This window comes from Rhagoletis pomonella, unplaced genomic scaffold (genome assembly GCF_013731165.1).
Source record: "Rhagoletis pomonella isolate Grant_MI unplaced genomic scaffold, Rhpom_1.0 Rhpom_scaffold_00010, whole genome shotgun sequence".
In the NCBI taxonomy this organism is placed as follows: Eukaryota; Metazoa; Arthropoda; class Insecta; order Diptera; family Tephritidae; genus Rhagoletis; species Rhagoletis pomonella.
Window position 1 is genome coordinate 36979402 of NW_023458564.1, and position 12293 is coordinate 36991694.

Here is a 12293-nt window from a genome sequence, read left to right on the forward strand (position 1 = left end):
CAAAGTGTAAATTAAAGCTTCTTTATATGCAAAGTATGTTTTTGTACGTATATATATATACGGGCAGCATGTATGTATGTTTGCTTGTAACACACAAGTAGTATAACCAAGCAAATTAATTGAAAAAATAAATGGAAGGAAATAAATGTCTAAGTAAATAGCGCACAATTGAATTGCAACTGAAGTCATTGTATAATGTAATAAAGACAAGAAACTTGATAACTTATACTTTTGTGGCAATAAAAAATTAAATTTTATTTACTTATGACCGTACATAAACTTAGTGCCTATGTATGTATGTACATTCTTATACATACATATATATATACATATGAGGTTCAGCCGCGTAAAGAGATTTCGCGTTATTGAAGTTTATTAATAAAATTACTAAAATGTAATCTAAATGAAACCCTACCATAGGCGATTCTTAAAGAGGTAAGCGCAAAATTAAAGCTCGCTCGCATTTACCAGTTAATAAGTAGTTTTTAAGCCGTGGCGTTTATTACGCATTAAAAATTACAAAATAACGAATACATTCAGTCTTAGTAGGTACTTTGTTAAATATTCTCCCTAATCGCAGAAATAATGAGTCTTTTATTTCAGAGTGAATTTTTATTACTGTTATAAATATTGTAATTGCTGTAAATGGATTGTATTGTGCATAAAATTAAGTGTAATATATTAAGTTTTTTATATCAAAATTTTTTTACTACATATTCATTCTCTAAAAGTGGTTCTACCTTAAATTGCCACTCTAAATAGCAGGTGATTTTTTCTAAAACTTTATTCTTGGCAGAAGTACGCCACCGCCTGCCGAGTCGAGGTGTTGAATCCGGCGGGTACCCGATTGTTAGTACACGAACACTGAGTACCGACTTGCCCTAATATTGGAATTCTCACTAACTACTATCGGCATTCGATTGCTTTCCATTTGTGTAGTGTGATTCAGAATGAGGTGAGCCCGAAGCCACTTGTGCACAAGAGTACGTATTATGGCTGGGAGTTTTATTCGGATATTCGAATATCTGACTAAAAAATCCGGAAGATAACAAAATGAACGAATATTAGCCGGATATCCGAAAGCAAAAGGATGATCACCTTAAGGTGTAAGAGTGTTTTCAAGCACCGGATGCACCGGATCGGCATAATCATATTTTTCTTGCAAGCGAAGAGCTAACGCAGGACACTCTTTGTGATTATTCGACAGTAGCCAAACTAAGACTGAAGTATTTAAATTCATCCACAGAACCTCTTATTGTTAGGAATTCGTTTACCAAGGTACTTTTGCCACTCATTAGGGAAGCTGATAGTTCTTGGGCTGCCAGGATCTTCTTCGCCGCAGTGTGCATTGTCCAATTTATTATACATATAGTTACGTAACTAGCTAAAAACCTACCTTGGGTTCATTGAGACATCTGACCACTTGGCCAAAGATGGCTTAGACCAGTGGTCGGCAGACCATGGCTCACTGAGCGCTCTCTGAGCACATGTGGGTTTCGCACGTACATATACGAAGAGCGGCAGCTGAGCAGTCCCTCCAGTACTGCTGGAGTCAATCGGTACTTTTGAACCGGTACTGCACCGACTCCTAGGTAAGTAGCTACTCTATTAACCCGTGGTATTGCACATGGTAATGCAGAGTCGAACCAGTCGTAAGCAGGATAGGGAAAAACTACGACTGCCGGTAGTGCAGAAAGAGCCGATGGTGACTACCGCCACCCACCGTTTGGCTATTCACATTACTACAAGAACTGGAATCAGCATCAGAGCCGTTGGCGATTTCCTCAAAGCAATGCCTAGTACCCTGGTAAGCTCGCTTTTCAATAGAAGCTTTCACTAGAGTTCGGCCTTTCACTGATTTATATCTACGAATTAGTTCATTATCAACCCAGTTTTTTTTTGAAACGCGGGTCACAAAGTATTGCAACAATGAAGCATTACGGAACGATACGGGAAGCGGGACAATATGTAAGCATGCATTATAGTTCGATTTTCACAAAATTTTTTAATGAAAATACATCAACCGCGTATTTTTTCTTAGCAGCGTTCATTGTTGTTTATCTTTTGTGTTTGACGCATCTTCTCTATTTACCAAAAATAATCGATAAATCAGGGTTGCAGACGGAAAAGTTATGTTTTTAATATAGGACTATTTTATAACTTGGATTTCAGGGAAGAAGTTTTGCATTCTTAATTACATAAATATTGGATATTTCAGCTCAAAAAAGCAGATAATCTGGTCTTAAGTATGTCGCTAAACAAAAAAACATAGCATAACAATATTTTGAAATTTATTAAGGGTGGCAGTCTACCGGATATCGGATCGGATATCCGAATCCTGCTCTTATTTTTGACATGGTATCCGGAATCCGTTTGTCCGGCAAAAACTCTATCCGGCACATCTCTACTAAATAGATTATTATAGACCTGATGCCTGGCGTAATGTACAATGCAAGTCCAGAGTTTTTCTCTCGTACAGATTTAGAGATGTAATGCTCAAAAGTACATACATACGAACTGTGCTAATAATGCGAAATGAGCTTTATCGTTTTGCATCAAGCGCTCGACGATTTCACACAAAGAACAATGAACTTAATTTTAAATGCATCACTTCGAAAAATACATACATGCAAGTAGTCACCTGATATTTATTATACTAAACATATTATGGCAGTAAAAAGTATATATGTATAAACTGTTTACAATTGTAATGGCGCTTTTTCTTAATAATCACTTGTGCCGATTACAACCGATACTTGCGAGAAAAAGCTTACGATTGCACGCTTACTTTTATACTGTACATAGGCAAATGCTATAAATAGTTCAGGGGTTGGCCTTTCTACCAGTCACAGGACTCCCTTTGGGGTGCCTAATACAGGCCAATTCGAATTTTAGGAATATTTATGCGTCGGCTTTGTTTTTATTCTGGAAACTGGAGGGGCTCGTTTCTTGGGTCCTCAGAGTTTGGAATTCATCATCAGGATCCAAAAGTTACCTTAGGTCGCGAAAATTCCTTTTTTAGTTTTAATCCGTCTCAAATAAGTGAGTTACTGATTTTAAATTTTTCTTTGAAGGCATACAAATTGGATTTTTTTTAAATTGCAATAAATTTTAAACATTCGTACTTATTTAATGTACCTTTAACGGAAATCATGATACATATGAGTTTTTTAAACAGAGTTCTGTTTGAGTTTGATATGTTATTTTTGAATTTAGTTTTTCTATTTATTTAATTTGATGGATTCCAAGAGGTTCCAGGTTCCACTAAAGTCAAGATCAACATCATATGAAATTTAAAAAAAAACTTCTCGGAATAATAATAACTGGAGAACCCGCATGGCATTAAAACGTCCAAAATATTGATTTTTTTCGAACAAATGGCAACACTCCTAAATAAAGGTCAGGAATAAAGCCTTTTTAAACCCATTTCGATTCATACCTATCTTTTAATAATTCATTCAACTTATTGAATAATTTGAATGTAACTTTTTAAGTGGCAACCCTCTTCAGACATTCCAAGTGTTCAAACTAAAGATTTCCTAAGATTCTTTCGTTTGACTACGGTATTTTTATATTTCATATAATCGTATTAGTTAATTGAGTTAGACCTTTCAAACAGGTGGCAGCCCTCTTCAAAAGTATTTTCATGCTTAACTCTTGTTAACTCTTCTTCGCCGGACATTGCGATACATATTGTTATTAACTAAAGAGTTAAGTGGAATTTGGTTTTTCAAACAGGTGGCAATCCCGCTAAATACAGTTCAGAAATAAAAAATTTTCTTTTAACTTATTAAATAATTTGAAATTAACAGGTGGCAACCCTCTTCCAACAACAAATATTCTTAGCGTCCAAACTAAAGATTTCTTAACACTCCTTCGTTTGACATCCATATTTTGATATTTCATATAACTTATGTATAAGTAAACTATATTCCACATTTCAAGCAGGTGGCAACCCTCTTCAAAATATTATCAAACTACTACTTTCTGAAACCCCTTTCGTTTGGCATCCATATGGTGATACATATTTCTCTTACCCACCATGATTTTTTAAACAGGTGGCAACCCTCCTATAGTTCAGCTAAGGCACAAAGCTTTACAAAAACATTTCGATTGATACACATTTTGTAATAATTCATATATATAGTATATATGTATATATATTTTTTTAAATAATTTGAATATAGTTTTTTAAAAGGTGGTAATTCTTTTCCAAGTTGTAAAACCTTATTGCACATCTACAGTCCAAGGCTTTTAATTTGACACCTCATTTTGGTAGATCGAACGAATGGTTAAGTGGCTCATGTCGCACTGTAGTCATCCTTACTATTTACTTTAATAAATTTTTATTTTTTTTTAATTTTGAATTGTGTCGTTACTGCAGATGGCTATCGATATGTACTCGTATGTATGATCAAGTATCGCTTCAGTACGAAACTGTACTGGAAAAAAATCAATTAAAAATTGTTAAAATTATTTGATATTATTTATTTAAAACAAAAATTTGTTGAAAAGTAAAAAAATTACCCGTTGGCGGCAATTTATGTGTTTATTTAAGTATGTATATTCGAAATAAATATCATATATATATACACTTTTTACAACCGATGGTTTTCTTACCAGCAATAGTTTGTGAATAAATTCGAATTTATATTTAAACCTACCCGTTCTGTAACAAAAAACTACTACATACATACATATGTACATATTTTCAACTTTAATTGAACTACATACTCGTAAGTGATTGCTCTATAAGATGCGAGCATTAGTTTTATTTGACACTGTAATATTTCACTGTTCCTTCGATTTTCAGAAAATTGATTTTGTCTATATTACTATATTTACATGCAGTGTGACTTACAACAGTTCAAAGTTCAACGACGAGTACAAACAAGAAAATATACTCAATACAATATTTCTTATTCATTAGTTGGCGAAAGTACTTTGGACCTTAATTTTATGCAAACTATTAGTACTACATATTTACATATTCTCTAGATTTTTCACATAACAAACGTTTGACATATGGATTACAATATTCATACATATGCATTTACATACAAAATAGGTGGTACCAGGTGGTATGAATACATTTTTATTGAAATTCCCATAGTAAAAAATGCTTTAAAATAGCTTTGCGATTATTTACATTAGGCGTGTTTTATTTGACGAGAAAAATAAAGCTATTAGCTTATTTTGTATGGAAGACTTAGCCAATATAGTTATGTTCCTATCTATCCTATCTATTCAATCAATGATAAATTTTGTGCGACAAAATGTTCATGGGCTGGTTTAAAATGGCTGAGATCTCCAGTTATATACATAAATATGTATAGCCAGAATTGTTTGTGATATCACCTACATAAGTATGTATGTACGTGTGTATATATGCATCATCCTAACACTTGTTTCCGTATTGGGCAACTATCCAATGCATATTATACTATTTATGTCTCCATTAAACATTTGTATATATTTAGAATACTAAAAAATCAAAATCATCTAAAGACGAAGAACCGGAATAATTGATATCCATTAGGTGACCTCCAATGGATCACATTTAAAGTTTTTGCTTATTATCATCTACCTAATAAGCAGGAAGCTGCCAAGAGTGTTAATAAATATAAAAAAAAATTAAATAAGCAATCAACTAGTTTTTAGTGATCTGCTTAACTGTGATATTTAGCTATTTTAATTAACCAGTTCATTTTCAAAGTTCTATTAAAAGTCATCATAATCTATATAATTTATATGTATTCACCTATTGATAATCTCTAAAATTGCATAACTCTTTAAAATCGATAGACGAGTGCCATGCTTCTAATTTTGTGCATCGTAATGAAAAAAAATGAAAGTTAAATTAATTATGCAATACCTTTTTATTTGCGAAGCAATAAAGACAAAGAATATCTACATTAAGATTGCTAATATGCGCTCTGTGAAAAATATACTTTTATATTAGGGCGGTTCAATTTTTGTGCTAGATTTTTTCGACTAAGAGCACCGAAGGCTTCTACGTGTAATTCTAAACAAATTTGTCAAAGAAACCATAGGTCGTGAAACAATTTGGAGTTTGTCAAATTGCGAAAATAGGCTTCGAAGCATTTTGCTGTAGTGTCTTAAAGAAGTGCTTTAAATTTATATAAAATATGCCATGATGGGTTTTTTGGTATGGGGTATCCATTTCTGCACTTATCTTATTCTTAAAGCTTCCTCCAGAGGGCGCCGGAGTAAAATTTTTCACCTTTCCTTCGAAACCTATTTTCGCAATTTGGCAAACTCCAAATCGAGTTTAGACCCATGGTTTCTTCGGAAAATTTGCTTAGAATTAAACGTAGAATACTCCTATGCTATGCGCGCATTGTAAAAAACAAAAATTGACCCGCCCTAATAAACATACATATTTATATAGGGTGTTTATATTATGCAAGCAAGGATTTTAATGTATGTTGATGTATTTTAGTATGAATTTTTGACATCTATAATTAAATTTAGTAATGTTTTCGGGGTTATTCCATTTTTGTCGGAAGAATCAATAAACACAAAAAAAGTAAAAAGTTTTCTTAAATAACCGGAACAAAGTGCCACTTCACGAGCACCCGAAATCTAAATAGATGGTACCTGACTATATTTCTCAAAAAGAAGGCAAATGTAGCGCATTAAAAAAGCCGAAGCGGAACTTTTCACTTGGCAAAAAAGCCATAGGCATATTTTGGGAACTATTGTCGGCCGCTGTGGTGTGGTGGTAAGCAGTGCGCGCTTTCACTCATCAGCACCTGGGTTCAAGCCCTGGTCAGAGACACATCACAGAAAATATAGAAAAAGGTTTTTTCTTAACAGCGGTCGTCCCTCGGCAGGCAATGGCAAACCTCCGAGTGTATTTCTGCCATGAAAAAACAGCTTCTCATAAAAATACAATCGCCGTTCGGAGTCGGCGTAAAACTGTAGGTCCTTCCGCTTTGTGTGACAACATCAAGGCGCACGCCACAAGTCGGAGGAGAAGCTCGGCCAATCTATTATTTCCGAGGAAGACATACTGGATATACGGAAATTGTCCATCCAATTATACTCTACGGAGTCTTACTCTATATCATAAGATCAAAAGCTCTCAGAAATCTGCAAAGGATACAAAGAATTGTGTATAAGGAGCCCTTTTCTTCACACCCACATATCACCTAAATGCGATGTTGCGAGATCTGGCTATCCAAGGAAAGCCAGCGCCTATCTGGAAACCCACCAGTGCGAACTATTTTATGCTCTCACTAATGCCATCAACTTTTATACAACGGCTCCAAACTTGAAGGAAAAGTAGGAGTAGAAGTTTCCTCGCATAAAATGATGTCCATAAGGTTCTTAAATTATGGAGATGACACTTTTCCCCCCTACTGAATGGTAGCAGCGCTGAAAGTTGCGGAGAAGACGAACCCGGGCTCTCAGTCGATGTTTCACCGGCTTAAAAACAACAAGGCTGCTGTAGCTGATGGGCTCGTCCGCTGAGCTATTTAGGTATGGCGACGAGGAGTCGATAAGACGCATCTATCAGCTCTTATGCAGAGTACGGCCAGATGAACGTATGCCTGACGACAGAAATGCGACGCCGCATCAGGTCAGAATTGGGAAGGACATCTCCGAGCCGTTTGATACCAAGCAAGGTTTCAGACATGGTGACTCGCTTTCGTGTGATAATCTGATGTTGGAAAAGATAATAAGAGCCGCGGAACTGAAACGCCCAGGTATACTTTTTTTTTACAAGAGCGTAGAATTGCTGGCGCATGGCGACGAAATCGATACCATCGGAATTAGATAAAGAAGACAAAGAGTCAGAGCATAAGCGTCTTCGCACTCACGTCACCATTGACAAAACTCAGACGGCTTCGTTTATTTAGGAACCAGAAATAGCTCCAATAATAATGTCAGCCTTAAAATCCAAAAGCGAATCACTCTTGTTACTTTGGATTGAGTAGGCAATTGAGCAGTAAAGTCCTCCTCTCTCGTCGTACAAAAATCACGCTCTATAAGTCACTCATCATGCCTGTGCTGGTGTATGACGCAGAAGCATAGACCACTAAAGACTCTGTTGGGGCGGCTCTTGGAGGTTTCGAGAGAATGTTTCTGTGGAGGATTTACGAGCCTTTACCACAGACGAAGGAACGATGAGCTGTATGAGCTTTACAACGACATAGACATAGTGCAGCGAATTTAAATGCTGCGGCTATGCTGGCTTGGTCATCTCGTATGTATGAAAAAAAAACTCTGTTGGTAACAGAGGAAGAGAAAGGCCTCCTCTGCGCTGGAGAAACCAGTTAGAGGTTATAGCGCCATCGAAAAGAAGAGATAATTAAAGTGTTATATTTGCTATATTTTGAAGTGATTATTTTTCTTTCTTTAGAAACTTCAGCCCATTCTAATTTTACGCTTGTGGCGGTACTGTCAACTAAAGCAACGCGGATAATGAATTCAGTTAACTTTAGTTAAATTTATTGATATATTGGGGATATGAAAACTTGACGCTAAAGTTAGTGGCAGCTTTTTGACATAAGTCTCAATGGAATATTTGTCAATAAAGCTGCACTGCGACTATGAATATGCCCTACTGTCTTTATATTTTGTTTCAAGACAGAAATAGATTATAGAGCTAAAAAACGACTTATTTTTGATTTGAGTTATCACTTTTACATACAAACTTTTAAATTTTACGTAAAAAAAAAATATTTGTTAGAAATAAGAAAAAAATCGAATAAATTGAATTTACCCCGCCGAATTTCGAATCGAATAATCGAGTGCTAAGAAAATATCCGAATTTCGATAAAAAGCCTAAGCCTAATTTGTAACCAATCGCTTTCCTGCTGGGTCTGTCCAGTACATATGTAGCCCCAAACAAGTGTTGTAAATGTAACATTGAACGCAAGTACGTGCCAAGTACTCGCGCGAGCTAGTATAGCAATTTAAAGCACCAAGTACAAAGTCATTAAGTAAAAACTATTTAGCTAATAAACTACTTGCAGCTAAGTACGTATTACGGCTAGCCAATCAATCGATTAACTCACCTGCTTCAAGGCAGTTTCCTGTGCATCTGTGATATTTGGTATGCTGGACATTTTGATAGTCAAGCGTATATGGCGTTTATGTGCAAAATAGTCGATATAGTTGATTCCTTATATGTACATACGGACGAGTATATACGAGTATGCTCTAAGGTACTTGCGCTTTTGGTTTGTAAATCGCGTGTAGAATATTTTTAATGTGGCTATGTATGTACATATGTATGCATAAATAAGTACATAAGTATGCCTATGTAAGTACTTCAAGTGCGTGCACACTTGGCTATTGGAGCATAAAAAATTAAATTGTTAAACGTGCTCGATTAGGCTTCTATATGTTTTGCCGTTTCTCGATGTGTTTTTCACTTTCACGGTGGTAATCGATTTTTTCGCTTTTGTTTTGGTTATTAAAAACTTTTTAATTGTTTTTGTTTTCTGAAATCAATACATATGTTGTACATGTGGGCATATCTCCTTTGTGTTTTTATCTACATTTATGCTTTGCTCTGATTTTCTGCTTTGCCACACATTAAATTCGCCTTAATTGTTTGCTTTGTTTGACTTTCAGCTTTTGCGTTGAATTGCAAAATAATGATTTCACTTTGTCACATAGAAAGAATTGCAAATAAAATATGTATTAGGTTTTTTTTTCTGAGAGAAGATACGTTTTTTATTTTCTTCAAAATGCGCAACTATACTTATGTACAAAGCAATTTTCTCTCACTTTCTGTAAATAAACACTTTTAAGTTTATTATGCCATGGAAGCGTAGAGGAATTTTGTGTAATTTCGTTTCACTGTTGTGCTGTCATTGAAAACAAAATCAACACGCCAGCCGTCGTCTACACACAAGAATTCCTCTGCAACTGCTTCAAGTTATGTAGTTGACTTGCTTTTTGGCTTTCGCTTTTTTTTATTCCACTTTTTTCACCGCAATTCCACTCGTCTCGACACTGTAGTACCCAAACTTAACCAAAATGGTATTCTGTACTTTTAAGCTGCGCCTCAAGAACTCGTTTGAATTGTTTAGCTACACGTTTCTTTAGAAACTAATGCGGAACTCACTATTGCATTCATATAAAAAGTCTATGCTAAAAGCCGTCGCCACCGTCAAGTATGTATGTTAAAGTTTCAACTGAACTTGTCTCTTGTCTCTTGATTGTTGACTGTTGACTGTTGACTGTTGCTTTTTGTTTGTTGACTGCTGCTGCTGAGAGAGTTGCCGTGAAATGCGCGAGCGCGAGACTTTGTTGGCGACCGGCTGTTATCGGACACAGTGGTTGCCCCCTAAATAAAGTGGCACAGTAGGAAATCATTTCGCAATGCGTTGTAGATGAATATACAAAATTGTATATAAGAATGCATGTACATATGTATGTATGTATGTATGTAGTTTGAATGATGCCGACCGAATGACGGTTGCAAAAGAGAATGCGCTGTGAGTGTGCTGACCAAAATCATTATTGCTGACGCATTTCGTATTTATGTATGTATATGCATTAGGGTGGTCCCTAAAATAACAAAATAATGGGGCACCCCTTTATTTTTTCCACGTACAAAATAAAAATATTTACGAAAATTTCAAAATTAAAAAAAAAAATCACGGTCGCTACCTGGGTGTGAAAAAATTTATTTTTTTTTGTAAAAATTGCAAAAAACTATCAATATTTTGTTTTTGACCAGTTATATATGTATTTATTTAAATAAGTTTCAATATGTTGAGTTATGGCTGCTTAAAGTAAATTTTTTGTAAAATTTTTGTGATTTCAAAAAAAAATTAAAATTTTCTCAAACCCTGTTAACGACCCCTAAATTTGTTTTGACATATTCGTCTTTGTAAGAACGTACAAACTTAAAACAAAATAAGGGGGTGCCACATAAAAAATTTAGATGTTGATATTTTAAGGACCACCCTAATAAGTAAGTAATAATGTTATATAACATGTAGGCTAATACAAATGCACAAATATAGTGTATTAGCCAATGGCAGTCGGAAGCCAGCTTAAAAAAAAAGAATTTTTGACTGAAAAAATACTTAACCCTGTATTAGAGAATCTAGAATTTTGATTTAAAAAAAAAAATCATGGATTTTAGTGATTATGAAAATGTAAATTATTTGTAAGCGATTGCCCGGCAATATCAAATACATACACTCCCAGAATGTGCAGTTTTCCTTTTGCTTGTTTTATATTCATAAATTTTTTTATAAAAATGTAGCATATTCTACGTGTAAATCCGATTTCAAAAGTTTATACAAATTAAAAAAAAAAACATGTCAACAAAGGGGTGTGCTATCCTAATGACCTGCAGGGCATAAGTGAGTAATATTTTTTTCAGGTATGCAGTTTTGAAGCCCGTGCAATTTTAGTACAATAAAATGCACGTTTCAAGTGGCTACAAAATACCGTTGATTTTTAACAATGCCAACAAAAAAAATTTAAAAAATCAACGGTAAGTTAAAAGATCTCGGAAACCTTAGCCGCAATAGCAGTTATGACCCTAGATTTGGATTCAACACGACGAGAACTTTTGGAAAAGTGTACTCTGGTTTCTGATAAAATATTTTCGTTTAATTGTTCGGCCTATATTCCAAAAAATTCATAACCTTCGTGTCTTTTTAAGACATTAAGAGTATTCACAAGATGTCGTAAGCGTCGTTGCGTCATAAAGTAGTAGAATTTTTCAATGTAAAATAAGATTTTGCAACCACGCCAAATGAATTTTAAACTGATTAGCTGTTATTATACCATGCCAATCCCTTAAAACCATTTAAACCGTCAAGAAATGACGACTCTTACAACATTGTGTAAGACATTTTCGGTAGCGTTTCTGAGAGTGAATATTTCTTCCGAGAGATGTCCGATAGGCTGTAAGAATATGGCCAAAAGCTCCTTAACCACAGCATTACTATATGTATGCCTAAAGGCAGTATAAAAATTCCTACTGGGAATTATTGTGTAAAGGGATGCCAAGCATATAAAAGCCGAGAAGATGAAATAATTAAAATTCTACTTCTCTCAAAATAAAAAATAGAGACGAAGTTGAATCACCCCCAAGAATATGCATTTGCAACCTTATTCAGCAAAGCGTAGAAGATCCGGTGGTGCGAACAAAATTATAGTGCCAATTTTTGGCGCTGTGCCTAGTTCACTGATGGCCACCGCCTTGCCCGCGGGCAAAGCTCTTTTAAACTTTCCATACATTTTGTATAGGCGCGTATAGAGTAAAAACTCTCTCTGCGTATCACTGGCCT

At 35.0% G+C, this 12293-nt stretch overlaps 1 protein-coding gene across 4 annotated transcripts in view; it reads right to left on the minus strand.

Annotated features, from left to right (window-relative positions):
* Positions 1 to 10204, minus strand: part of LOC118746330 (SEC14-like protein 2) — an 80577-nt gene extending 70373 nt beyond the window's left edge. Inside the window, exons 1-2 of one of the 4 annotated variants that reach the window (XM_036480182.1) lie at positions 9766 to 10204; positions 9048 to 9641 (exon numbers count right to left, since the gene is read on the minus strand). In XM_036480182.1, the coding sequence (XP_036336075.1) occupies positions 9048 to 9098 (51 nt within the window). In that variant the 5' untranslated portion in view covers positions 9099 to 9641; positions 9766 to 10204. Of the gene's footprint in view, positions 1 to 9047 lie in introns of all 4 variants that reach the window. The other 3 variants (XM_036480181.1, XM_036480183.1, XM_036480179.1) reach the window with 3 other exon arrangements.
* Between the last annotated feature and the right edge of the window lie 2089 nt (positions 10205 to 12293).